Raw genomic sequence first — 27,987 nt, 5'->3', positions numbered from 1 at the left:
TAAAGTTACAATAATAGTCATACATTATGCATTATTTAAATAATAGCCAAAATATTCCACCTACTATATAACACAAAGAAGCCACTCATGACCTCACTGAAAAGGTCAACGGAACAGATTTTCCTTTAATTTGTCACTTTTTGTGTATATGTAATACAACTCCCATTCGCTGGGGGCAGACGTGACAGCACGCACTCTTGACGTGAGCAGCAGCATTTCCTCCCGTTATGGACGTACCGGTTTGATGGTAGGGGAAACTGATACAGGAGCGGACGCTATGAACGGCCATAAGCTTATACAGTCGTGAAGCCAGATTTAGAGCTTACCGCAGATCAGCTGTGAAACAAACTCCTGTGAGAGGACGACCAGAAACGGCAACCAACCACGAGACTTAAAAAAATGTAGGTAACTTTGTGGTGGTAGGAAGCGACCGAAAAGGTGAACTTGTTGCTTTAGAATAAACTTAAAATGAGTTTCTTACTAATATTTAACTAGCGTCACTACGCACCCACGGGGTACTGCTTATTGACGCCTAAAGCTGTAAATAAGCACATGGGCATGCTAGCATGTCGCTGTGAATGAGAGTATATTTAACTTGCATAGAAGTGGACGCCAATAAGGGAGGAGTAGATGACAAATATATATATATTTAAAAAAATACCCAGCTTATTTTTATATCAATATTTTATCTCAAATGTGCTTAATTATTTTACGATCAGGGGAGTTGTGGGCAGTGAAACATCGAATAACTACAACTCCCACAAAGCATACATTTCTGCTCTTGCTACTACCTGGGGGGAAAAAAACTTTTTGTCTGTAATAAATCTGTTTTCTGATTAACGAGAGCATTAAAACGGTATTACCACGTTTAGTTTAGCGTCTTACTTTCTTCCCTCTTTAAGGTACCCGATATTTATCTTGTTGCCCTCCCACCCCGTGTTATTTCTCACTATAAAGGTTTTTGGGCTATCTGGCCAAGGAAAAACATAAAAAGAAGCATCTTATAAGTGAGAGAGGTTAGAAAAAGGGAGTAATCCCTTATTTTTAAATCATACATGAGTAATAATATTAACGATATATTTTAGTATTCTATTGTTGTATTTAATGAATGTACACTGCTGTACGCAGACATGAAACGCGGTTATACTACGCATGTGCAGAGGGCGACAACATTGAGTGTCTATTACGCATGCGCGAAACCTCTGAGCACGGAAAGTAACGTTTTTAGTAATTACTGTTCTTGTTGGAAAATCTGACATCCTCGCTTCATTCAGACGTCACATAATCACATCAGTGTTTTATGAAGAAGCGGGAGCTTTAGTGAAAAATAACGTAGGAAACACACAACTAAAGTTAGAGGCGTGGCTGTGATCGCAGTGTTCCCATAATGCATTGCGCGTGTGTAAACGTTTATAGTATATTTAATAATTTACCATGTAGCGTTTGTGTTTTCCTAAAAGGTAGCGTGAAATTTCCGAACAGTATTAGTTTGTGTCTGTTTAGTTGTGGCATTATTAAACGTTAAAGTGCGAACCGTAATAGAGACTGCTATGTCGGAGAATGGGGTCGGCCTGCCGCTCGTCTAGTCTCCAGTACACTCTTGTTTCTCTTCAGATCGTATAAATCTTTCGCCTTTTACTAAAGATTTCCGTGGAGTGGAACAATAAGAGTTTAATCTAATTTTTTGATGCCCTGCGTTAGTGGGGCTTGTTTCACTGTGAAAAATTAATGTTTGTTTCTAAATGTTGGTCTATAAGTTCTGTTGGAAGTATCTCAGTGTGGTTTAGTGGTCTGTAAAACTGCTGTTTTTGGTATCAATCTGACACCAAGTAAATATAGGACCAGTACTGCCAATACTGACACTTTGCAACCCATAAAGGCAGTTTATGCACAAGATTGCAGTGTATGGCATGAATCATCATAGGTTTGCCATTTCTGAACATATTTAATAACCACTAAATCACTGTGATTCTTCAATAATGAGTTAACACAATAAAAAAAACACCTTTCAGATTTTCCTGCATTTTGATACTAGGTCTTTTGGAGACAAGAAATATGCATGTGCCTGTCTCTAAACCAAAGCACATGTTGTTTAACTGTGCTATAGGCTAGAGCCTATTGCACTAGTATCACCCAATACCAGGGGGGGTTTGCAATACTATTGACAGTTGAATCGAACTGCCAACCTCTAGTGTGGTTCTTGGTAATAGATAAAAGTGTTACTTTCAAAACGTCACTTTTCCATGTCCACCCCCTTCACAATAAAAGCCCAGATTTTGGCTGTCTTTTTGTACTAGTTTTACTAAATAAAGTAGTTTTGGTTCATTTGTTTTGTATTTTAAAATTAACTAATAAATGTTAGTTTTTTTGTTGTCATTTTCCTTATCAAATAACAGACCTATTCCTGTTTTGGTAGGGAATGTCTGCAAAGCATATATTGTGAAAGTTTATAAGACGATTGCATTAGTCTCTAAACATACGTTCCAAAAACAGCATAAGCTGTGACTTCAGTTGAATTTGAATTTCGCAAACACACACACACACACAGTCAGATAAAAGTGGACCTCTTTACAGAAACAACAAAACATACATAGAGCACACAAAACACTGCTGTTGATTTAAACATAATATGGAAATGTCAGTCATTTTAATGCAAAATCCGAAAAAGAATAAGGTTTCTTTTACTCTCGAGCAGTGACAGGAAGTTTCCAACCTCTGTTTTTCATCATACCCGATGTAAGTGTTGTGGCTTCAATACTGAATATAATTAAAGTTTAAAAGGCAGAGTCAGACATCAAAAAGAAGGTAGTCAGTGCCTTATTCAGTAAACTCCCATTTCCTGTTGAAGGAGAGTATGTGAAGTAGCATTGCATAGCCAGTAACACATTCAAATCAGTTTGACAGTCAGCTGTTTCGTTTCAGCATTTCTCTCTTGGTGAGTTATTTATTTATTTATTTAGTCCAAGAAAAACTTAAATTAAAAACGACTGCAATGTTTTTCTCACTGTCAGTCATTTTTCACATTTTGCATGCACGACTTGGGGTGAACCCAGTTTTGCTTCTTCTTTAAGACCACTTTAATTACTGGTTTGTGACTCTAATGTGGACGACTTGACTATAATTTAAAATAACATATATATAGAGATATACTGCAGTGTGAATGCATTTGGGTTTTTTACATAAGAAGCAAGTACAGCTTGGCTTTGAGTTGAATTAGCTGGATTAGTTCGTTTCAGCGTCAGTTTGTGCTGACTAAACTGCACTTCAGCCTTTCTGAAGAAGCACTGTGGTGAAACTGTGACAGATAACTACTGCTTCCCCATTTAGAATGATAACAGCTATTAAACATCAGGACCTCAGCGTACATGAACAGAATCTATTCATCAGTTAAACGCTCTCACATCTCAAGCGCACATAAAAATGCATGAGCGCGGCTATGATTGCACTTTGATGTGTATTTGAGAATTGCGATATTAATTGTGAGGCAGTTTAAATCCACAGTGTGGATTTGAACCAAATGGACTTCACACGTAGGCTTACACTTACACTCCAGATCAGAAGTTTGAGCTCTTTGTAGTATTTAAAGGAGAGTGAGACAAGATCTCAGCATATGATACTCCAGCATGTCGTAGATAAAATGGAACTTAAAAGTCGGTTCAGTCACACCCCCACATCACATCTCTCACATCATACTTGGTAAGTGATGCGAGAGATGTATTTTTGGATGAGGGTGTCTAGTGAATTATATTACTATATATACATTTGCTGTTTCTGGTGTGGTTTTGAAAGCAAATGAATGCCTTCATCTCTAATCCTTGCTCGCACTGCCTGTTGGGTAACAGACACAGTGTTTTAACCACTCAGCTAAGGAGGAACTGCATGCTTGAGACACTTCCTGATATTTTCACACTTAACCATAGAAGGTAAATGGAGACTGACTTGAAACCCTGATCGTCGCAGGTCTGAACCCGTAACGTCAACGTCCGACGATCCGAGGCGACAAAACTTCTACGAGGTCTCAACACTGGATGGAGACGTTAAAGAGAAGCTACACGTAGTCTCCGAGCAGCCAGAGAAGGTCCACGCCGTTCCCATCCACCAGCGTCCCGACCTGCTCGTTCCCTGCGCAGACCTCGTCAACTGCGAGTGGCAGAGGAGCCAGGCCGCCCGGGTTCACTCTCTCCAAAAATCCTGCTCAGAGTTTCCTGTCAACCTGGTCCTCCTGCAGGGCCGCGGGGAGACTGAGAGGCTACTCGGCCACGCCAGGCTGTCTCGGGTCGTGGGTCACAGCGGCAGCCTTTTTGTCGAGTCAGTAGTTGTGTCCGAGGCGGAGCGAGGCAAGGGCTATGGCCGCACTCTGATGGAGAAGACCGAACGTTACGCCAGAAGTCGAGGGTTCAAGCGTCTCTGTCTGACCACCCACGATAAGCAGCACTTCTACGCCCACCTTGGCTATGTGCTGTCGACACCAGTGCAGAACGCGGGGGCCATGACGGCATTCATTCCCATGGAGACGCTTCTGAGGTTCTCCCGAATGCCGAGTGAGGAAACGAGCTTGCAGACGCAAACAAAGATGCACGCTCAAGGGGACAGAGACTCAGGAGGTGGTTGTGCTGTACGGTCGCCTCCATCCTTTAGTTTACCTCCTCCTCCACCACCTCCTCCTCCTCCCACTATCCCTCGTCCTCCCCCTCCTCCTCAGTGTGCAGGGCAGTGTGTAGTTCAGACTCTGACTGAAACTCCGTACAGAGATGCCAAAGGACTTCCCATCTACTGGATGCACAAGGACATTTGATGATCGCTGTCAGATACACACCAAAAGACAGAAATAAGCACAAACTCACAAAACACACACATATTGGAAGAAGAAGTGTGACATAGAAAGAACTGTGCTAGCAAACCAAAGAAGTAAACACTCGCACTCAACACTTTTACTTTTTCCACGTCACAGTTTGCAGAAGTATTTCCCAACACCTGTGAACAGATGCTGCGTGTGAACCCAGCTGCATGTGTACCTGTACGTCTGCATCGCTGCACTGAGTAAAAGAGAAATGATGGTGAACATAAGGACCCAGCAAGAAACTGGGGATAAACTTTAATGCTTCAGTTTCACTCAAGAATGTACTTTTTTTTTATTGTAGTGACTGATGTTTGAGCCTAACTCTGTACAGTGTAGCCTGTGTGATACACAGACGGGATCTGCAGCAGCAGAATTAAACTCATCGGTTCAGTTTGCTGTGTTTACTTGAAAAGAGCTTAAATAATTGTAATTATTACAACCAGTACAGCTGAGCAAAGCATAAACGTGACTCCCCTGCTCCCAGCTTCCAATGCGGGACCTTGGCACAGCAGAATTTACAGCCCAGAGTGTGTTATTTGTTTTTTTTCTGGCAGTTAAGCGAATTAACTGCAGGCAGGAGCGCACACTCGCTGCAGATTATGGTTATATCGTAATAAATATTACATATTTTCCTTGTTGTTGTTTTTTTTTTTTATGTGTTTTGTAATCCGGGTTTTGAGGTTTGATTGAAACAAGAATAAATTAAAGATCATGACTATTTCCTATTGCTGTGAGACTGCTTGACTTCCATAAAAATGTGTTTTGGTCCCCAAATGTCGAGAAAAGGTGGCGCTGTCGCCGCTTCATGCGCAAAAGCGCAGCGCGGTGGTCATGTTAAAGGCGCTTTTAGTGCTCCGTTGAGTAGAAAAGCGCAATATAAGAATCAGTCCAATTACCGTTTAGCCTTACACATCAGTGGGGCCACACAGCTACAGCGATGGGGCACGCCTATCACTGTTCGGCACCGAGTGCGCGCGGAGAATCCAGGTTAGCGCTGGGGAGAGGGAAAAAAATCCCTCAAGCAGAATCTAATCTGAGCTCTAATCGGATGAGAGGGTGACTCACATCTCTCACCTCAGTGAAATATCAGTCTATCCCGGACTGTCTGAATGGCGGCATCAGTGTAACGTTTAAGGAAAGGGGGCGGAGCTCGATGCGCAACAGGTGCGAGGCTGCAGTTTCATCTTTGCAGCTCTTAGCCCAAAGATGCACACCGTCTACCTCCACCTGTCCATGTCTCAACTCCAATCGCTTCATCTGGAGTTCTTCGGCCGTAAGCTGGCTGTGCATTCAGCAGGAACTAGAAGCTCCACGTCGGCTTTGACTGCTTCCCCTGCAGCGGATACACCAGCAGCGCCAGCTCCCCTCCTGTTTCCTCACATTGAGAAAGGTTTGAAGTGAGAAAAACTAAAAAATAAGCTTTTCTGCGTTTGTTGAGCTGCTTTGATGTAGAATTTTTCGCAGAATAATGCGAATCACAGTCATTGTTGCACTCAGTGATAAATACTTCATATCTGCAGTGACAGCTTGGACCAGTGCAGATATAACCAATCTCAACCACTTAAGTAACTTGTTGCCCATCAGTCTTCCAAAAATCTGTCTGCTGCTGTTATTTTCTCATGTTGTTTTTATTTGGTTCATTGAAATGTTAAAGATTTCTTACAGTGGGTGAAAAATGATTGGAATAAAGAGACTTTCTTATCATTATAGCTTTGACTGGTCTTTATTTTTGCATTTCTTATCATGTTTTTCTGTCAGATAAAAGCCCGTACTTGTATATACAAAGTTAACCATTTAAATGCAGAAAAGTTCATCAGGACGATTTCTTTCTCCTGCCAGGAAGGACACATCTGTGGGTGAGCAGCCATGGAGCTGTCTCTCCTCCTCCTCCCCGTCTTCTTCATCTCTTCCCTCCATTGCAACTCGCTGCCACAGAATTCCCCCCAGGCGGATGCCTTCATCGGCACCTCGCTGCAAGCTGTGGCTGCAGCTCATCCCATCCTGCAGAACCAGCCTTTCATCCTGGTGTGGAACATGCCCACGGCAAACTGTCCACAGCGATACAACATCCACCTGGACCTGGGAGACTTTCATATTGTGGAGAACAAGAAGGAGCGCTTCCAGGGACAGGTGATCGTCCCTCATCCATTTATTTTACTGATATTCTACTTTAAAACCATAGAAAGAGGGCTGGTGAGGGCACTGTAACAGTAACAAGGATTAAATGTAGAGATGGCACGATACCACTTTTTTATGTCCGATACCGATATCATAAATTTGGATATCTGCCGATACCGATATGAATCCGATATAGTGTTTTTTAATCAACAAAACAGTTTTTTAAATATCTTGCTGCATTTTGTATAAGTTCATACTCAAGTTTAAAACAACAACTACACTAAAGCTATTCTGTTATACCTGTATGCAAAAAAATATATTTCATAGTTCAGCAATACTGATCAATCTAATAAACTTAAACCTACACCATCCTCCCTATTCTGGTATTTTAAAGAGTACTTAGCATATATATTAAGCAACCTAACTAATAGGGTTCCAACTCCCAGCAACAATAAAAATAAATAAATAAAAAATAGGGAACCACCCCTCACGCTCCACCTCATGATGCTTAATCGACGTAATCAACCTTAATTTGATGCAGTGTGAAAAAAAAATGCACAGAAATCAATTATTTTTCAAGAAATATTAAATAGATTCAACATCTTTCTTCAACAAAATTGCAGACTGCACAGATGGTACCTTCCCAAAGGAAAAAGTACTATAGCTTACTAGGGTATATATATTAGACTTAATAGTTACTATATACAGTAATTGACTTCTATTCATTTTACATCAAATTAAAACTTTGGGTGTCAGATAATTATTTATTAAAAGCTAGACATTTTAAATGAGAATAAGAAAGAAAAGTATGTCTTTGTGCCCCCTTTTCCCTGTTAATGCCCTATCGCCCCCCCTGGCTAAACTTTGCTAGATCCGCCCCTGCACAGTTACCAGCGTCAGCTACGTAGAAAAAGATCCTGGAGTAGAAAGTAATATTAAATACATTCTAACAACAGCTGATCAAGCTTAAACGTGCTGCTGTTGTTCAGCCGCTGGTTTCCTCTTTCTGGTGCAAAGTGGGCCAAAAGCAAACTAGAGACAGGGACTCGCGACAGAAAAGCCGATCAGCTGATCGTTAAGCAGTTTCATGATTGAAGTAGCAGCAGGAGAGGCAGTCGTTTGTTAAGCTTAACGCAGGAATGCTTTACAAACATTCAGAGATGGACTTACACACTTGCTTTACTTCTCTCGGGATAACTTTATCGGAGATGGGGTTGCTAGCGAAGCTCCAAATGCTATCCAGACCACCGACAGGTCCCGCATGCCACAGCCGCTCTATCACGTGATGCATACTGCTCCAACGTGCTAACGTTCTGAGGTGAGTTACGGGGTGTTGCAAGTTTTGTGAGGTGCTTTCGTGATATTTAATGGATCGGATTACATTTTTTATTTTTCTCCGATATCCGATCCAGTAATTTAGGTCAGTATCGGACCGATACCGATACGTAATATCGGATCGGTCCATCTCTAATTAAATGTGCAATAAATCCAAAACAAGTGAAAAAGGGAAAATGTTTGATTTTCCAGAAAATGACCATCTTCTACCGCGACCACTTGGGAAAATATCCATACCTCTCCCGAAATGGCAAGAAAGTGAATGGAGGACTCCCTCAGCTCAGCGACCTGGCCTCTCACCTCTCCCTCACGGTGACGCAGCTGTCCGACCTCCTGCTACCAGATTTTAGCGGCCTAGCTGTCATCGACTGGGAGGAATGGAGACCGTTGTGGGAGACGAACTTTGGATCTAAGCTGGAGTACCGGAGGTTGTCCAAACTGCTGGTGAAACAGGAGCAACCAGATCTTTCAGAGCGGGCAGTGACATCGCTGGCGAGGCAGATGTTTGAGGAGAGCGCTCGGAAGTTCATGGAAGAGACACTCCAGTCTGTGGTCGGAGAACGCCCCAAAGGCTTCTGGGGGTTTTATGGTTTTCCCGCCTGCTTTAACAAGAACAAGAGAAAGACAGGTTGGTCTAACACTAACGTTGAACACGTTGGTTTTCTAGCAATCTGAACAATAATGACAACTCCTTTTGTACCGATGATACAGGCTGATCTCTGTCTTTTATTTGTATTTCTGTGTGATCAGATAAAACTTACACAGGACGCTGCCTCAGGGGGACCAGGCAGCAGAATGATGAGCTGTCCTGGCTTTGGACTAAGTCCTCCGCTCTCTACCCCAGCATCTACCTGCCACAGAAACTGGCAGGGTCTGCAGATGCAGCTCTAATGGTCAGGTACAAGAAAATCAGCAAGAAATGCATTCACTTACACTCTGCTGCCTCAGGCACTCACATATCCAATCATGACAAGGGTATGAGCAGTCCTGTCATTTAGCTTTTGTTAGCCATGATGGCCAGACAGGTGGTTTCGCTTACTCACGGGTTGCTCTGTCTTCTTTAACCAGACACAGACTGCTGGAGGCTTTGAGGGTGGCGTCAGGTTGGCCATATCACAACAACACCGACCACGCCACACCCGTCCTCCCCTACGCCAGGCTAGCATTCACACACTCACTCAAGTTTCTCAGTAAGGTAGGACTTTTTTAGCATACATCACATAATATTAAGATTTTAAATATGTGGCATGACAAACTGTGTGTGTGTGTGCGTGCGTGTGTGTGTGTGTGTGTGTGTGTGTGTGTGTGTGTGTGTGTGTGTGTGTGTGCGTGTGTGCGTGTGTGTGCAGATGGACCTGGAGCACACACTTGGAGAGAGTGCATCACTGGGGGCAGCTGGAGTTGTGCTGTGGGGAGAACTGAAATTCGCCAAAAACAAGGTGTGCATGTGAGAAAACATTATCAGTGTGTGTGTGTGTGCGCCTATGTGTAACCATATTGATCTTCCCAAACCATCCAGAAACAGTGCGTTCTCCTCAGAGACTACGTCCACAATGTCTTGGGTCCCTTCGTTCGATCTCTGAGGTCTGACGCAGAGCGCTGCAGCCTCCAGGTTTGCCACGGCAATGGACGCTGCACCAGGAGACACCTGGGCTCTGGCCACCGGCTCAGTGACTCTTCCAAACATTTCCAGAAACACTTCATGTGTCATTGCTACCAAGGCTGGACAGGGCAGGGGTGCCAAGACAAGAAGAGCAAGAGCAGAGAGGAGGAAGATTGACCTGAGCTTTTTTGTTACGGTGCTGTCCATTTATGAGTTCATGGGGATAATAATACTACTAATGGAAGTTACAGTTTTGAGCAGTGTAGTCCAAGTTCATTTTAATTTCATTAGTCCAAAGTTGTTGTTTTTTTTTTTTAAATCTTCTCTGCCCTTTCTGTTTTCCAGTGCAACCAGTTGTTAACACCTTGCTGTAAATCCTTTGCATTCCTATTTATGGAGTCATCTCTTGATTGTAAACTTTAACAATGATACACCTACCTCCGCAGAGGTTGTGAAGTTGGTACCCATGGAGATAATTCTGCCATCATGCACTTTAATAGTCTCCTGTGGTCTTTCAGTTGTTTAGACTTTTTGGCTGTTTCTGTGGTCGTGTGTCATAAATGAAAGGAAGAAAAGAAACTGTGTTTGGCTACATTAAAGGGACCTGTACTTAAATTTGACTCTAATGGACTTTGCATAGGAAGACTAAAGTGTAATGTTTTACTGTTGCAAGATTTTTTTTTTCTCAACCAATAGTAAAATAGTGTCTTGTTACCATGGAAGAAAAGACACATTTTAAACTTGACATGTGTACATAAAATCTGACTGAAAAATCCAATCAAACATCACCATGAACGACAGAACACTGTAAATAAACGACTTGGTGAAAACACGTAACTATACATTTACCCAGTCATACAATACATACTTGACAAAGTTGATGAAATCAGAAGTCCGTTTAATTTTCTGGCCGTCCACAGCGTTTGTACTTTATGTGTTTCCTGTGATGCCCACAGTGAGTCACCCAAAACGACTGACAGCACAGTATAAAAACAGCTTGTACGTTTTTAGACACAGTGGCAATGACATAATGGTCTCACACAGGCACGTGCAGAGGGGGGGCTAGAGGGGCTTGAGCACCCGCCCCTTTCCTGATGGGTTCCCAAAGTGCCCTTTTGTTGAGGCAACTTTTTAAAAAAAATATATATATATATATTTTTTAATGTGTGTGTGCGTGCGGAGTCCTGTCTGTGCCCCTCAACAATAATGTTTAACTATTAATCACAGTTTTGCTAAATAAAAGGATCTGGCTTGTATTAGTCACATGATCACATTTAACCAATGATCGCCCTTGACGGCAGAACGCGCTAGTTACGAGCCGGGAACGAGCTCACAAAGAGCACGCGCATTTTTTGCGGTCCGGAGCTGTAGGAGAAACACAAGTTAACTCAGAGACACAGACTGATGCGACAAACCCAGTAAGTAGGTGTACAGCGCACACTGTAGTGTGTAGCACCGAGGAGTATTAGCTTATTACGTACACGTTGGTAAGCTGTCTTGTTGCAACTGACGAACTGAAACAAACGAGCGTGCTGTGTGTGCAACAGCGTGACAAACATTACCTGTCCTTTTATTAACTGCACATGTAGTGCTGGTCATAGCTGCTGGCTACCTGGCTGTCATGGGTCTGTATCTCTGTCACCGTTTTAGGGAACATATTTAGTTTTAAAGTATTTAGAACATATTTAGTTTTAAAGTAAGTTTCCGGGCTTTTCCTGCCTTTCTGGAGGGATTATATTTCACTAAAAAACGATCTAATATACATGTCCACATAATAATTATTATAATTATAATATATTGAAAAACACACGCTGTATTTTAAAGAACATACATTAAGAAGCAGATTATATTAGATTTATATTTTAATTAAGACAAAAGTTGGATTTTACAGCAGTAAAATTATTGTATCTCTACAGTTTAAAAATGTAATAAGCTTTGCCCCTGCACAGAGTGGATAGTGAAACAAATGGAATCATCATAATGACATTATTTCATATTTATTACTTCCCCCTCCTCTTTGCTTTATTATTGTAGCTCTAGTAATAAATAATAATGTAAGGATTCTGGATCAGCACCATGATGCCCATAGTATATACAGTATTCTGAACAAGGTCTAAAATGTCACTGTGTGTGTGTGCATGTGTGTGTTTTATGTATATGGATTATTTTAAATTATTACTCATGATATAACATTGTCCAGACATGCCTGGTAAGGACATGAGGAGGAAACAGAGCTGTGTGAGGCTACTAAAGGCAGTGCTATAACATTTTTCTGTCATCATTTTATTATAGATTAAGTGCTGGAGTTGTTAGGTGTGGATAATTAGATTATAGTTTATTGCAATAGGAAGTTGTGCCTTGTTCTCAGAAAGACAGCAAGTGGAGAGTGATATATGAGAAGATGGGATGGAAGGAAGAAGAGAAGCAAAGAGTGATTCACAGGCAGAGCCTAAGTGCTGTCACCAATCTTTGCATTTAGTTATTATCTCATGACACTTGTTTAATCAGCTACCATCTCTCCTATGGACTTTTTAATGTCTACAGTCTCAGATCAACACAGCCCTGCCCTCCAGCACTATCCACAGCAACCCCTCAACAGCAACATTGTACCCATCAGGTAAAACATCGGCTACGTTTGCTTTGCCTTGTTGCCCATATTAGATTCTTGATGAATGTGTGTTGTTGTTATTCAGCCTGGCTCAATGTGCCCCTTTTTAGCTTTAAGCATCCGCCCCTTTAAACCTCTCTGCACGGCCCTGGTCTGACATTATTTCAAGCAATGTGAGATCAACCACTTCCCTTCTGCCACACTGCCACCATTAAACAAAAGCTTTATTTAAAAGTCCTTCTCAAATAATCCTAGTAAGCCTAGAAGTTGTTTTTCAGAAAACTCCAATCTCATATTTCTGCGGTAATAATCTGAAAACGCTGTCGGTGTTTTGTTTTCTGTGCATATCTTCCTCACGTCCCTCCTGTCACTCTCTTGGCTGTCAGGTTGTGCCTGAGTGCGTGCAGCTCTTGGATCAGCAGTGACAGCTCTGTGGCTGCAGCCTCTTTTTCTCTCACCGCCTCCGTCAGCATCCGTATTGCGCCGCCCTGCTGGACTGGAAGAGGAGCAGCCAACAATAAATGTTTGCTTTTGTTTGCACATTTCTTTTATTTTTTTCTATTTATTTTTTATCTCACCTAAGAAGTAAAAAATGAGTAACACTGTGAGCAGAAGCAAAGTGATGATAGCGCAGCCCATGGCATAGGCCCGGGATGAACTTGGCGTCAGCATGTCCTGCAGTCGGCTCTGCCAGGATTTGCTGCCTGGGTGGCCTCTTTGATTGGCAGCTGTCGTGTCGCAGGTGTAAATGTTCCCATTTGGCGAAGGTGTGTACACCGGACGAGGAGCCCTCATTCCTGAAATCGCATTTTGTCAGAGTCAGTGTTTTAATGCGTCATCGCACTGTGGATGGTGTGTTTGGGGTGATTTTACCTTTGTGGCTGTGCTCGGGGTGTGTTCGGTGGAGGTCGTTGATGGAATCGACAGAATGCAGCTCGATCTCGGTGAGATCTCTGTCGCTGACTCTGTAGAACTGAGGAGTGGTCTGGGTGGAAGAGGGCCTCGACATGTCTCCTTGTCTTGAGAGAAAAATCAGGAGGAAAATATGCTCACTGTTTGCTCCAAAAGGCTCAACTAATGAGCAATTCCTTTGTTGATCATTTAAATGAGAGGTGCTGCAATCTTTGAATAGTTCTGAAATGCAAAGAGAGGCTGTGCAATTTTAAAGTTCCATAATAATAATACATTTGAAGCTTGGGTCTGTAAAGATTATGTTTCTCTACCAGAGCTCTGTTCCTATGGAACAAGCTCAGACCTTAACTCAGTCATCAACCTTCGTCTGTTCTCTCCCATAGTTTGTGTTTGGTTCTCATCTCTCTGTGCTCTCCATAAGGTGGCTTTACCGAAATCTCTTCCTGTTAAAACACAGATCTTCCTTCCTACTGTCACCTGCATGCTCACAGGGGATTATCTGATGTTTGAGGTTTCCTTTCTAATATTGCTTTCCTTCTTGAAGTGAATGCTGCTGCGCGTTGGTGGTATGTAGGTAAATTTTAACTAAACTGATCTCAGTCACTGCCTTTGGAAAGTGGACCACAGCTGCATGAAAAAAGATTTTCATAAAATATGACCAAAAACATTGTACGATTTTTCAAGTCCTTAAAGTAGTAAAATAGGCCCAGATTAAGTAAGTGAAGCATTAGATTCAGACTGGGTTATTTATCAGTGAAAATGTGGCAGTATTACACAACTTTCAGTGAAGATTTTTAAGCCCTTGCTTTCAGTATCTGTAGATTGCTTTAATCCTACACACCATCTTGGAGGAATTTTATCCCATACAGAAAAGCTTTAGGATGTTGGTGGGATTCCTCGGATGCTCAATTCAGGAACATTTCTACTGGGTTAAGGTCAGGTCAGGACTTTGACTGCTCAAACCCCCAAAATTCATAACCCAGAGTTAGTTAAACTCCAGGGATATCACTCTGTCCAGTTAGGAAGCTTCAACCACGTCTGACAGTTTGCTCAGAAACATGTACATGAGTAACCCAATCAATGATATTGTGTGCTTCTCCTGTTCCTCCTGCTGGGTTGAAGCGCTTCTACAGCCATTTCCAGCTCTTCTTAAGTAACTGCATGTTACCTGGCATCTCCTCCACACTCTGGAGACTGTGCTGACCTGCAAACCTTTTTGTGATGGCATTTATGAAGGTGCCATCCCGGAGGAGCTAGATTACACATGTAGTCACAAGAACACTAGGAAAAAAAGCAAAACTAAAAAAAAAAGGGATAAGGACAGAGAAAGAGTCTATAACATCTGCAAAACAATTCCTTTTTGGGGGTTGTCTTGTTTTTGCTTCTCTGGTGAATCTGTTGTCACTTTCAGTGAAAGGATTTGAAATGGATTCATAATGGTTTATACCTACTAAATGAACACACTGACATCCCTGAGGTTAAACAACACCACCCTCTTTCATGCTGTAGATAGGAGAATAATGTGTCAACCTTTACTCAAACACAACATTTGCTCCACAGAGGTTGTTAGAGAAGCCTTCAGTGGCTTAGATGCTATATCCTACATTGCTTTGTGACTTCCTGGACTATCACATGACTGGTTCTCCTGGTTTCTCTCATGCCACTGAAATTCCCAGTCTTTTTGGAGCCTGGTTAAATGAAATGAGGACACAGATACTAAATAAGTAAACACAGATTAGGTCTTTTTTGGAGGGAAGAAGTTTGTGATATATTCTGCTGGTGGAATAAAGCAGCAGGTGATGGCTCGGGGTATGAGGGTTGCCTATTTGAAGAGAAAACACACAGGTCAAATGGGCAGCTGATTAATCAGAGCTATTATTAAAGCTGGCTGCCTAACCGATAAAGGCACAGTGCTGCTTGAATTTCAGACAAGGGCCAAAGGATGTTTCTATCTAGAGACTAACATAATTCTAAGTGGGATACAGGATTTTATGAACCCACCTAAATAATGTAAACTCATGGACCTGAGCAGATTTCTTTTACTTTTTAAGTACAAAAAAGTAACATTTTCTTCTTACCTACCTTGTGTCACCATAAACAAATGCTGTGTTAGATTTTGTCTCTTCTCGTCAGTCACTCTTCTTGCTCCCCCAGTTCTCACACATCCAGACACTCGATGGCCAAAACATATGGCTGCACCCAGTGGCGCAGCAGTTAAATCAATTCAATCTCCCGATGGGTCTTTCAGGGGCCACACTGTGACAAAATAAATCCAAATAAACTCCCGTTCAATCCCAGCAGTAAAATCTTAATATTTTAAAGCCAAAGGGAAAGCGTAGATTTTTCCCAAGGGTCCTTCTGCTCCTGAGTGTCACTGAGCAACTGCAGGATGCCCCAGAGCCACCCCTCCTACTACTAACTATGTTTGTGTGTCTGATTTAGCCCACCCTAGTTTTTTTCACCCCTGCTCCAAGCATGCTTGTGCACACGCCCCAGCTTTCCAGGCCTTAAAGGCCTAAAATAGCAGAAGGAACACGGGGTTATTATTAGCTGCTCAGCCAAAAGGATGACTCAAAGATCTGGGTGGAGGGCATGATGGGGGTACAGAGGGATAAACACACTCATAAATACTCACAAGGACAAATATCACAGTCTGGCAGCTTCACCTGGCCAAAATATCCTCTCAAGTGTGAGAATCAAGAATGGATGCTGTAGTGTGTACGTAGAGGGTGGAGTAACTGTGTGTCATGCTAAACTGAATGCTGATAAAGGATGTTAGGCTCATTATGAAAAATCATCAAAATGTGCTTTGAAAACAATGAAAGCAATGGCTCAATGGGGCCCATTTAATATCCTCTCTGTTTCTTTCATTCTTGATCATTGAACGAGAGCAAAAAATCTGCATAGTCTTCAGATTCAATGCTTTTTTTTTCAGGCTTTTCTTCGCTAGTTATGCTAAAAGATTTTTGGTATTGAATAAAAATATTGACACTGCACGAGGCTCTGAAAATCAGGTTTTACTTTATGTGAGAGCAGAAACACTCCAGAGCTAAACATTTCCACATTTATTAAACTGAGCTGATATACATATAATAATTTTTATTTTGAATTTAGTCTCCCAAAGAAAGAGAACTTTAAGGATTTGTTGTTTATGTGTAAAACAACAGAATTTCATGAAGCTGATGTAAACAAATGTTTTTTTAAATTATTTTATTTTATTTTATGAATGAAGTGGGAAGCCAGTAATATCTCAGGTAACACCCACATTGTGTTTTCTTTTATAAGATTGAGCGTGATTCGCTGAACCAACCAGCAAACGTCTGCGCGCCAGCGGTCCAATAACTACATAACCCACAAGTCCTTGCAGCTAATCGTTGCGCTTCATGTGGTTTTGCTAGGTGAGCGCACGCACACTGCACTGAAGAGTTTAGAAGCACAGCGGAACTTTTGTCTCACTGTCCTTGTCACTCTTTCTGTTCCTCATTGTACTACCACAATGTTATCTTTTATGTGATCCCTGTTTTACTTGACTGTATGTCTATAATGTGATAAATAAAGTTTAAAAAAAAAAAAAAAAAAAAAAAAGCACAGCGGAAGTGTTACCCCGTCAGGAGCAGCGAGAGTGAGTGCTGAATTTAGCGGGGACTCAGGTGTCATGATGTGGGCTCGGTTGACGGTTGGAGCCGGGGCTTCGGGGCTCGGGTTGCGGGCTGCAGGGGACGGTTTGCTGCGGTTCGTTGGAGCTGGATGTGCGGGGAGGAGGCAGCAACAGAGCCGGGCTGCCAGCACAGAGGTAAGCAGAGCCGTGAACTTCAGTCCTTGCAAGTGTGCCAAAGGCTTTTGGCATCAGACTTCACACGCACCTTTTGTTGTTATGAGTTATTTATCTATTTGCTGAATTTTCACTCATTTCATTTGTCACGTGTTCAATATTACTTATTAATTTTTTTTAAACTCTAACTTTGGTCCTGTGGTATTTTAATCCTACTTTATAAGACTTTAAAGGACAATTTCAGGCCTGTAACTCACGTACTTTAATGAGATTTAAATGATATTTTTGATTGACTCGCTGAAGAAATCTTGCTCTATTATTGTTACTGCCTACTGTGTGTGTCTTTAGTCCTGTCTACCTCCCCTCACCCCCAACAGGTCACCTCAGAGGCCTGCCTGGTTCTTCCTGTTAAAAAGGACTTTTAACTTTCCACTGCCGCCAAGTGCTTGCTCATTGGGGGGTTGGTATGATTGTCTGATTGTTGAGGTTTCTCTTTATTGCTGTAGGGGTTTACCTTACAATATAAAGCTCCTTGAGGTGACTGTTGTGATAAGGGTTAAGGCGCTGTATTAATAAAACTGAGTTGAATTAATACAGTATTAACATGTGAGTTTGTGACAGCAATGGCTCGCCCATGCACACATAATGTATATCTGTCCCTGCAGCGTGGCCCTCCCCCCCTGCCTGCTTCACTTCACTGAGCTGCACAAAATGGCTTTATTAAAACCACGAGGGACTGACTCTGCAGTACTGTCAGCAAGGTTTAACGCAGGGCCAACTTACCCTTTCATCCATCTTTTTACTCCTTCATGACATCCCTATGCTTTTGTAGGTTTGTATGCAAAGAGGGTTTGGGTCAAAACAGTTGATCAATATAGGATCAGTCTTGTTCTTTCACTTTCAAGTACAAAGCAGTATAAATCCACAACGACTTAGGAGTATATGGGTCTGCAACCAGAGCAGCCACATGCCTTCGGTTTGTTTGCAGTAACGGCTGACTGTGGACAGTTTGGAAAGGTGCAGACACACTCTGTCCCACAATGCGTTGCTGTGGCTGATAAGCCCACCTTCAGCTGGTTCAAAGGTCAGACTGAAGAGAGCACGAGAGAGAGGCCTATCAGCTGAGCTGTCTATTAATCAAAGATGTGTTGTTATTATGTTCCTGCTCACTGTGTTATTTGCAGAACATGCTAAACTACTAAACCTTTTAGAAACACTTTAATAGATTTAATAGCATGCAAGAACTCAGCAGTCACAGTATTTCATCTGTGGACTTTCACTACAAGCCTGATGTTTTCTTTTCCCCAGACTGCCTTGAAGAAGACTCCACTATTTGACTTCCACAGGGGGCAGGGGGGAAAGATGGTGGAGTTTGCAGGCTGGAGTATGCCCGTTCAGTATAAAGACAGTCACATTGCCTCTCACATGCACACCAGAGAGCACTGCTCCATCTTTGATGTCAGTCACATGTTGCAGGTGAGGCATGCGCTCTTAAACATGGGTGCAGATTTCAAGTAGAGCATCGCAACTTGGATTTGAGACTTTCTGAGATATTCTGCTGTAAATATTGGGAGCAGAGTGTGACCCCTGTGTCAAGCAATGTGTGTGTCAAGTGAAGAAATGTATGTGTTAGTCACATCATGGCAGAGTAAAAATGTCTAGTGTCTGGCTGTTGTTTTTATCCACCACCCAACTCTCCAGGAAACTGCTGCTGTTAAAGATTTAATTACAGACTTTTTGTTTTTCTCTGTCAGACCAACATCCACGGCAAAGACGGGGTGAAGTTTATGGAGTCACTGGTGGTGGCAGACATCGCAGAACTCAAGGACAACCAGGTAACGATTTAACGTTAACCAGGCCCGGCCCTAACCAATCTGGCGCCCTAGGCAAGATTTTAGGTGGTGCCCCCCTACATCGGCAGTGTAGTGTATGTACTCACAAGAAACCGAATAGCTTTGTCTTTGACCTTTTTTTTTTTTTTTTTTACTTAAAGAAAGCAAATTCACAATCAGAATAATTAACAAGATAAAAAAAATATATGAATAAATAAATGAATACAAAAAATAAAAAATGAATATATGAAATACAATAAATTTCATTTCATTTATTTATTTTTTTCACACTTGGTACAACAGATCAAACAAACCAACCACACTTTCTATCAATAAAGCACTACAACCATGTGTGAAAAGGAGCAGGAAGAAGAAAATATTCTTATTAAACCCCGCCCCCTATCTACATTCCAACTTATATTACAAGTGGGCACCAAAAATCAGGGAACAAACTAATATTAACATTTCTCTCCGGTCCTAACCCAAACCAAACAACAAATATACCACTCCACATAGTAACAAGGAGAAAAATAAAATTAAATAAATAAAACAAAAAATTATAATGGATCCATTTTCAATGAACTCCAATTTCATTCGCATTCTTCATATTGAGTTATCGTTTTAAGCATGTAACACTTTTTAAAACAATGTAAACTCATACAATTCTTTAAATTATAATGAAGAGAGTTCCACAGTCGTATACCCCTAACGGTTGGACTCCTTAATCTTTGTGTAGTCCTAGCTAACTGATGCTTAAAATAAAATTTCCTTCTGCTATCTTCTCCCCCTGAACACATTAAAAATACTCTTTGTAACTTAAAGGGCAAAATATTATTTTTAGCCTTAAACATAATTAATAGTGTCCGTAATTTCACTAAATCTCCTAAGTTTAATCATTTTGATTTTATAAATAATTTATTTGTATGTTCTCTATATTTAACGTTATGGATCATTCGTATCACTTTCTTCTGTAATAAGTTTAGAGGTTTTATAGTATTCTCATATGTATTCCCCCAAACTTCAACACAGTAACTAAAATATGAGAAAAACAATGAAAAATATAAAATGCGCATTGTTTTATGATCTAATAAATCTCTTAAATTTCCCAAAATATAAATGCTTTTGACCATCTTCTTTCTAATATACTCAATATGAGATTTCCACGTCAAATTTTCATCTACTATTACACCCAAAAAACGAAATTTCTCCTCCTCTTCTTTTCTCTTTTTTCTTCCCTGGGCACCTGACAGTTTTGGCCGTTTTGACATCTTGTGTTGATTTTTTTGATGTGGTGACGTCCAAAAGGAACCATAATACGGGAAGGGAGGGGGCGCACCGTGCGGGGAGGGGGGGGCGTAATGTTGTAACAAATAATATTTCTATTAAATAAGCTTTACTTTGCATTTTAATTAACGTGGGATTATTTTTTGTATTTAGAAATAATAGTACCAACTTTTTTTTTTTTCTTCAACATTTGTGGCACTGGCGTGGCGCCCCCTGATGGACGGCGCCCTTAGCATTTGCCTATACGGCCTATGCCACGGGCCGGCCCTGACGTTAACCATTGTTTCGTTTTAAAACTGCTTTTACTGACTTTTTGTTCACTTTGAGGCAAGTGAGGGGAAGCTGTGAACACAAAACTAGCAGATCAGACATGTTGACTTTAATCAATTTTTTTTTTCCTTCCAAAAATATAATCGTCTGGTGCTGAGCAGGCAGTGTACACAGTTTATACTGAGAGGGTTTCCTCTAAATCACCTGCCGGTTGTATTTAGAGACAAACAATGAGACTGTATCCACTGCAGCATGAGGGCATCAGTTCACTCTTGTTGTGTGAATGATTATAAAGGATATATCTTTAATCAACTTAAAAAACATATTCAAACATGTACATACATGTATGTATACACACAGGGCTGCACATAAGTGGTCCGCAGGTGCGCATGCGCTTTCAAAATAAAAGACGCGCACCAGATAAGAAGTTGCAACACGCGTTTGCGTACATAAGATTTTTTGGAGGAGGACAGACATTTGTTTAGCACTCTTAAAGATGTCGAAGAAGCAAGCTCCTTTTAATCAATTACTTTGGTGTTCCTCCACCTCCAAAGAAATGTCAGCAGGAGTCCGAACCGCAAAAGAAGCACGTATTCTCGGAAAAGTGGTTGCAGGAGGTGAGCTGGCTTCAAACAAATGATGAACGCACTGAGATGCGGTGTAGAATATGCCGTGAAAGTCTCACTCTAGTGGACAAAAACAGTGCCTTTTATATAATATAAAAGGCACCACTTTTCCGAGAATACGCGCTTATTTTGCGATAAGTCAGAGAGAATTCATGACGATGTTTATGTGAAGCGTAGTTTGGATCTTCTTTTGCTGCTGGTTCAGTCAATATTGTTTGGAGAAAGAGATAAAAACCTGCAGCTTCAGAATGTAGCGCAAACGCAAAGCGCGGACCCGCTGACACATCACTGACACTTTCAGCCCCGGCCGTGCCCGTGCCGTCGGGTGAGAAAGGCGACATCTCACTGATTCTGATGTTTCGGCGGCTGCCTGCTTTTTGTTCAGAGTCTGTGTACCTGCTCTCATTTACTGTTTAAGCTGTTTGGTGGTTGTTGAAAATTTTGTGAGGTTTAACCTGAGATTTTGGCATTTCTGGCAAAATACATTTATATTTAAAAATCGATTCAGATTTTAATGAATCAATATCACGTTATCCAAGCTAGAATCTATTTTAATCGATAAATTGGTATTTAAAACCCACCCCTAGTTCCAAGATCTGCGTGAGCACCCAACTGTGTCCAAGTTTCAACCATCTAGCTCAGGGGTGGGCAATTCCAGGCCCTGAGGGCCGGTGTCCTGCAGGTTTTAGATCTCGCCTTGGGTCAGCACACCTGAATCACGTGATTAGTTCGTTACCAGGCCTCTGGAGAACTTCAGGACATATTGAGGAGCTAATTTAGCCATTTAAATCAGCTGTGTTGGTTCAAGGACACATCTAAAATGTGCAGGGACACCGGCCCTCGAGGCCTGGAGTTGCCCACCCCTGATCTAGCTGTTGACTTGAGGTGAAGTTGAAGAATTTGCACATAGTCCTCATTCTTCATTATTCAAACTATTTTGTGTAATGTACTAGTGTCACTGCTAGTAAAGCCTCACCTTTACTCCTCCAAACGTACCTCCTGTCGTTGTGGCCAAAAAAGCTTTTCTTGTCTGACCATAAAACTTTTTCTTGTCCATGTGAACAGCTGCAAATTCCATTCAAGCTTGAAGATGCTGATTTTGGAGTGTGTGCTTCTTTCTTAATTGGTACCCTTTTAGTTCACAGCGACGTAAAACCTCACTGTGGACAGTGATGATGGCGTTCCAGCAGTATACAGTTATACAGGCTTTGAGTCCTTGTGGTTCCTGGATTGTTTGTCTTTCCTTCAGTTGTTTGAACTGATGATCTTGGAATCTGCAGTTGTTTAGAAATGGCCCCAAGAGACCTTCCCAGCTTGTCTAAATCTGAAGTTTCTCTTAAGGCATCTTCACTGAGTTGGGTTTTCAGTTATTCTGAGTATTGGCTAATCCAGTGAGTGCAAGAGAGACTTAAAGATGAGAAACTTAACATAAACACGATGTCCACAGTGTCCTTTTTTCTGTTTCCTTCATTTCCTTTCTTGCCTCACCTCCAAGGGCACGTTGACCCTCTTCACTAATGAGAAAGGTGGGATTATTGATGACCTCATTGTGACAAAGACGGACCAGGGCTACCTCTACGTTGTCTCCAATGCCGGCTGTGCTGACAAGGACTCTGTTCATATGAAGGTGAATTCAAGAAAAGTATGTAGCAAAGAGACCGAGATTTAAAAAGCATCTGATGTGTGTGGGTGTGTTTTGTTTTCAGGCCAGACTGGCAGAGTTCAAATATGCAGGTTCTGATGTGGATCTGGAGTTTCTTGATTGCGCACTGATTGCTGTGCAAGGTAGAATATTTGTGTGACAGTCCGCCTTCTTTTTCTTTTCATCGGTGCTCTTACTATAGTTTTCATCACTTCCTTTCCTTTATACTTCTCTTCCTGCTTCCTTTTCATCTTAATTTACTTTCCTCTGGTTTTGCTTTCCCTCATTTGCTCTTTCTCTGTCCATCTATGAATTTTGGCTATTGCTTCTGATTTTTTTATTTTTTTATTTTTTTTTCCTTTTCTTTTTGAACTCCTGCAGTTTAGGTGTTTCAGATCTTGCAGATAAGAATTTATTTGCATGTCTCCAGGTCCCACTATGTCTCAGGTGCTCCAGGCGGGATTGAAGGAGGACCTCAGTAAGCTAACTTTCATGACCTCTGCCCTGGCCACAGTGTTCGGTGTCCCTGACTGCAGACTAACTCGATGTGGATACACTGGAGAGGACGGGGTGGAGGTGAGCACATATGTGTGTGCTTGCAGGTTCTTTCATGCTTCGGGACAACTAGTTTTGTATTATAACTTGTGTTTAATGGACAGTGTTTTTATTAAAAAAAAAAAAAAAAAAGCTATACTGGCAAGCAGTTCTGTGGGGTCCCACGCCTCTCTGCTGGCCCTGTCCCCCATCACTCCCTCTGACAACCAAAAGCCCATGCAAGTCCTCGAATGTCCGTTATTGCCTGGACAGTGTGTTATTTCTTTCTAACCTCGGTGTGTAACTCTTATTAGGCCTGGTCTTTAGTGAGCTAACCACTGGGACTTGTGCAAAAGCCCACACTCTCAGATACAGTGCCATTTATGGAAAAGAGTGCAGCTCTAAAAGAGGCATATGTGACCTATCGAAACCACAAATGCAAAACCAAATGTTAGGCCAAAGTCAAAAGGCTGTGGACTAACTACTCTGTATCCTGCCATTGTTGATTCACAAGTTGTCTTTAAAAAAAAAAAAAAAAAAAAAAAGATTAGTTACTTGCTGATATGCACCCGCTCAAAAAGGAAGAACCTGTTTCATATGAATGATCTACTAAAAGAAGTGATTTTTTTTTTTTTTTTTTTTTTTTTTTTTTTAATGGAACTGCAGGTCCTTGAAGGGTAATACAGTTTGAAGCTGGAGGATCTCTATATAAATATCCGCGATAAGCTAGGTTCCCTAACTTTCAGTAGCTGTTGAAAGGATAAAGTTGTGGTATATCAGTGGTTAGAAATACCATTATTACTTTAGGATTAGTTTAACACAAAGTTAGTGCTGATCCGGGACCATTGCTGGAGTCACAGTGCGCAGCATCAAGGTCCTTTCATATTGGCGGCAGCATGTGCTGCTAATGCTAGCTAAAAGGCAAGGATCCGGAATTTGTTGCGCTGGCTGCTGAGCTCTGTGGGTTTTTGCAGCAGCTCTACTTGTACTAGATGCACCTGCTCCTTGTCGTTTCTATCTCTGACACACAAATCTTTTTACACATACAAATCCTGATTTACAAGTACAAAATATTTATGACCACAATTTGAGCCCATAGAGGCGGCTTAAACATTTGACGAACAAGTTAAAGTTTGCTGGTTTTTGTGTCCAGGAGGAGACACAAATCTCTTTGAGTTTGTGTCAGGAAGCTGATTCTGCTGTTTGAAAAAATAAATAAAAAATCTGACAAATAAAACAGAGAGAGGTACCTGCTGTGGTGACCCCCTTGTGAATAAGGGAGCAGCTGACAACAGCTTCTTAATATGTAATCAACATCCTGAAGTAGGCTTAATACACTTGCACTTATTCGGGCATTCATTTGATGCAAATCATGTTTGAGGAAACGTCGTCTCTGCAAACTGCTGCTTTGATTGTTAACAACAAGATTCAGTTTAATTTTTGGTGCCATCAGCTGTAGATCTGCCTGGTTTCTTGTAGCTAGAGCGCCATCTAGTTCTGCTATATCGTTTTCCAAGACAAAAAGACTCCTCAATGTCTTGTTCCAGAAATTCTTACTCAAAACATCCAGAAACCTTATTGTGAGCACTTAATCTAGAAAATGTTTTCTGTTGGCTGAATTACAGCAGCCAGCTGTATCACTCAATACAATAAAGAGATTGTGTAATTGAAGGTTTGCATCCTGTGAAGCTTTCATTACACAAGCTAGCTGCACGTCTTTTGATTGGCACATATAAAATAGTTCCTACATTGACTGACACACACACCAGGGTCTGTGGCTGACAGATCTGTAATAAACTTCTCCAAAACTGGTATAAATTGCACTATGTATCATGACATGCGTAGATGTAATCTTGAGGTGAAATTTGTAATTCTCTGAACTTTATTGACATTAAAGGTACTTGGATAGAGACGTGGCTCTACAGTTTGCCTGTGTCTCTGTGTGTCAGATCTCCGTCCCTGAGTCCAGAGTGGTGGAGCTGATGGAGAAGCTACTGACCAACAGTGAGGTGAAGCTGGCCGGGCTGGGAGCTAGGGACAGCCTACGACTGGAGGCGGGGCTTTGTCTTTATGGCAATGACATCGATGAGACCACTACACCTGTGGAGGCCACGCTTGTCTGGACCATAGGTTGGGGTTTAATTTTTTTGGTCGTTTATTCTTTTTTCTAACGGCTGCTTTTGTGTGAGGCTGTCATGAAACTTGTGATTTAAAAACATTTAAATTATTTTGTTTTTATTTGCCACTTAATAAGCAGCTGTCGACTAAGGCGTCACTCAAAGGTAAACGTTCTTCTGATTGGTCTCCGAAGGCGAGAAGCAGCACATGTGTTAGGATCTTTTCCTAATAGTGTCACAATTGCATACCAATTAGATACCACCATCTGATAATTTGGAATTGCACATAAGATTTTTATTTCCTTTTTTAAATTTTTATTAGAGGATCCCAGATGTTGTTGTGCACGCCTGCCTTTTCATTCAGTCTGTCAACGAACTCTGCTGGTGTCTCACACACAGGAAAGCGCAGACGCCAGGCCAAAGATTTTCCCGGTGCTGACATCATCATACCTCAGATCAAAGCCAAGACAGCCAGGAAGAGAGTGGGTCTGGTGTCCACCGGCCCCCCAGTCCGGCAGCACACCCCTATTCTCAGCCCTGATGGAAAGGTCATAGGTCAGAATGTGCCAAAGTGCAAACAGACATAAAAACATACCCCCCCCCCAAACAATTATGAGAGTATTGTTGTTTGCCACAGTATCTGTTATGATGTTGCCAATTGGGGTCTCCAGACTCAGACATTTTCAAATCTTACATGTTAGGGCTTTAAAATAGATACGATCGCAATGTTTGTATTTCTGTGGTATCATATCAAATGTCAGTGAGATGATTGTTAAGTGTTTCTTCACACGCTGCATGATTGCAGACATGACAGTGCCTGTCATATAGAAATAAATGACTGAAAAAAACTGTACAACAGGATTTCCTTGGAAAGACAAATTCCTTTGTGTTTTGTACAGGTGAGGTGACCAGCGGCTGCCCCTCTCCTTGCCTGAAAAAGAACATTGCCATGGGTTACGTGGATGCGGCATTCGCCAAAAATGGAACAGCCATCCAGGTCGAGGTCAGGAAAAAGGCAGTGCCGGCCACCGTCAGCAAGATGCCCTTTGTGCCCACCAAGTACTATACTGGTTAGGAGAGACACTTTTATAGCGAGTATAGGTGCTGCTGAGCGTTCCTTCAAACGATCCCGTATTTGCCAGCACTGCCCCTTCATTCTTAGCTCACTATTTAAAATGTACAAACCTTCACTGGTGAGTCCAACAGAGGAAAAATTAGTCCAAAAATTACTACTGACTATTGATCGGTCACAAATATATTAAGTTTAAAGTACTCAGTGTTCATATTCAGTCACCAGGGCTGCTGCTTTGAGAATGGACATTATAGGAGCTCATGTAGAAAACAGGGTGTCCAGATGACCCTCTTCATAATGTATTGCAAAGCATTTTTATCCCTTGTCCCCCCCGTCCCACGTATTAAGAGTGTGTCCCACATTTTGATTGGCTCTGCAGGATGTGCATGTCTATAAAGTCTGGCTTGTAATCAAACTGTCTGAAGACAGCAGGGAAGGCCTTATATTCAAGTGGAAGTTAGTCCCACTTAGTCATGTAGCTCTGCCCATCAGGGAAAGATGATTTTTCGGAAATGTGATGGAAACTGCCACAAAGAAAATTATTATGTTAAACTGGGAAATTCAATTTGTCCAGCTAAAAAGTTCCACATCGTCTCGTTTTTTTTTTTTTTTTTTTTTTTTGGGATCGGGTCACCCTACATAGAAAGACTTTGCACAGACTGCCAGTCCTTATTTAATAATTCAGTATTATGCATGCATCAGGTTAAGAAATTCATGGTGCACTAACATGGGTTCCCCTGCGGATGATGGGGCTGAGACATTGTTCACGTTGTTCCGAGACCAAGTTATTTTGGATTTTTTTTTGTTTGTTTAATGAAATACTTTGCCGCACTTTAATTTTTCCAGTGGGAGTAACAAAGATGTAAACACTAGCATTTCACTTTTTATTGCTAACAAAACATGAAATCATTTCAGTTTGTCACTGTTGGACCAAAACAGAAACTGCACACTTGTGAATGTTATAAACCAAATTTCCAGTGACCATGGTTTTATAAAATGCCTGATTTGTAAACAGTGGCGACTTGTTGTCCTTCAATGCAAAATGTCTCTGTCTGAAGTGTTGTAGTTTTTACTTTACTTTTTTACTCTTGGTTTGGTGATTCATAAAGAAATCTTAAGATAAAAACACTTTGCACCTGGGCAACATGTGGTACAAGACTAACTTGAAAAGATGTTAATTGTAATTGTTTTCTGTCTGCTTCTAATGAAATTTTAATTATCAAATGGGACACTGTCTTATGACTTATGTATGTCTGCAAAACTACTGACTCTTAGGTTCTCTTGAGTATTTGCTGTGAGTTTGTACTAATACTTGGACTAATTATGGAGTTTTTGTAAACATTTTCTATTGATATGAGGTCTCTTCTTTAATAAAGGTGATTTTTGTTCAGTCCTCTTCTGTCAACTTCAACACCCTTTGTC

The 27,987-nt window shown here is 41.4% G+C and overlaps 4 protein-coding genes and 1 non-coding gene across 8 annotated transcripts; 4 read left to right on the top strand and 1 right to left on the bottom strand.

The window, feature by feature from the left end:
- Positions 1-263: 263 nt before the first annotated feature.
- Positions 264-5,230, top strand: naa80 (N-alpha-acetyltransferase 80, NatH catalytic subunit). Its single transcript, XM_085260345.1, has 2 exons — positions 264-401; positions 3,961-5,230. Coding segments are annotated over exons 1-2 (837 nt in total). The 5' UTR covers positions 264-399; the 3' UTR covers positions 4,796-5,230.
- On the top strand, positions 264-10,961 carry hyal3 (hyaluronidase 3). Of its 4 annotated transcripts, none has more exons than XM_085260340.1 (7): positions 264-401; positions 6,680-6,970; positions 8,486-8,921; positions 9,044-9,191; positions 9,362-9,488; positions 9,643-9,732; positions 9,813-10,961. In XM_085260340.1, the coding sequence occupies exons 2-7, from the start codon at positions 6,707-6,709 to the stop codon at positions 10,071-10,073; spliced, it is 1,326 nt and encodes a 441-aa protein (XP_085116466.1). In that variant the 5' UTR covers positions 264-401; positions 6,680-6,706; the 3' UTR covers positions 10,074-10,961. The 4 variants fall into 4 exon arrangements, with proteins under 4 accessions (XP_085116466.1, XP_085116467.1, XP_085116465.1 ...); XM_085260341.1 differs by lacking the exon at positions 264-401 and adding an exon at positions 2,754-2,935; XM_085260339.1 differs by lacking the exon at positions 264-401 and adding an exon at positions 5,914-6,237.
- On the top strand, positions 1,595-1,708 carry LOC146550335 (U5 spliceosomal RNA). The gene has a single exon (XR_014890303.1). It is a non-coding gene; the product is annotated as a U5 spliceosomal RNA (small nuclear RNA).
- Positions 10,962-12,710: 1,749 nt separating the features above from the next.
- Positions 12,711-15,820, bottom strand: LOC146550332 (uncharacterized). Its single transcript, XM_085260346.1, has 4 exons — positions 15,499-15,820; positions 13,378-13,523; positions 13,083-13,301; positions 12,711-13,000 (listed from the first exon to the last, which is right to left on the bottom strand). The coding sequence occupies exons 2-4, from the start codon at positions 13,511-13,513 to the stop codon at positions 12,858-12,860; spliced, it is 498 nt and encodes a 165-aa protein (XP_085116472.1). The 5' UTR covers positions 13,514-13,523; positions 15,499-15,820; the 3' UTR covers positions 12,711-12,857.
- A 970-nt stretch (positions 15,821-16,790) lies between these two features.
- Positions 16,791-27,958, top strand: amt (aminomethyltransferase). The gene is made up of 9 exons (XM_085260343.1): positions 16,791-17,209; positions 18,497-18,664; positions 18,943-19,023; positions 22,696-22,827; positions 22,907-22,985; positions 23,273-23,418; positions 25,326-25,506; positions 25,893-26,048; positions 26,393-27,958. The coding sequence occupies exons 1-9, from the start codon at positions 17,072-17,074 to the stop codon at positions 26,566-26,568; spliced, it is 1,257 nt and encodes a 418-aa protein (XP_085116469.1). The 5' UTR covers positions 16,791-17,071; the 3' UTR covers positions 26,569-27,958.
- The last annotated feature ends 29 nt before the right edge of the window (positions 27,959-27,987 follow it).

Source organism: Mchenga conophoros, linkage group LG20 (genome assembly GCF_057382185.1).
Source record: "Mchenga conophoros isolate Kocher_MC1m ecotype Shallow Benthic linkage group LG20, M_conophoros_male_GT1.1, whole genome shotgun sequence".
NCBI classification, from domain to species: Eukaryota; Metazoa; Chordata; class Actinopteri; order Cichliformes; family Cichlidae; genus Mchenga; species Mchenga conophoros.
The sequence above is the reverse complement of the archived record's forward strand: the minus strand, read 5'-3'. Positions and strand labels throughout refer to the sequence as shown.

Excerpts from the sequence above, each read along its gene's own strand:
- hyal3 (XM_085260340.1), top strand. The coding sequence starts at position 6,707 with ATGGAGCTGTCTCTCCTCCTCCTCCCCGTCTTCTTCATCTCTTCCCTC. Across the intron at positions 8,922-9,043 it reads CAAGAACAAGAGAAAGACAG|ATAAAACTTACACAGGACGC; the intron begins GTTGGTCTAACA and ends CTGTGTGATCAG. Across the intron at positions 9,192-9,361 it reads GATGCAGCTCTAATGGTCAG|ACACAGACTGCTGGAGGCTT; the intron begins GTACAAGAAAAT and ends TTCTTTAACCAG.
- LOC146550332 (XM_085260346.1), bottom strand. The coding sequence starts at position 13,513 with ATGTCGAGGCCCTCTTCCACCCAGACCACTCCTCAGTTCTACAGAGTC. Across the intron at positions 13,302-13,377 it reads CCCCGAGCACAGCCACAAAG|GAATGAGGGCTCCTCGTCCG; the intron begins GTAAAATCACCC and ends ATGCGATTTCAG. Across the intron at positions 13,001-13,082 it reads ACTCATTTTTTACTTCTTAG|TCCAGCAGGGCGGCGCAATA; the intron begins GTGAGATAAAAA and ends CTCCTCTTCCAG.
- amt (XM_085260343.1), top strand. The coding sequence starts at position 17,072 with ATGATGTGGGCTCGGTTGACGGTTGGAGCCGGGGCTTCGGGGCTCGGG. Across the intron at positions 22,828-22,906 it reads AGGACTCTGTTCATATGAAG|GCCAGACTGGCAGAGTTCAA; the intron begins GTGAATTCAAGA and ends TTTTGTTTTCAG. Across the intron at positions 26,049-26,392 it reads CCCTGATGGAAAGGTCATAG|GTGAGGTGACCAGCGGCTGC; the intron begins GTCAGAATGTGC and ends TGTTTTGTACAG.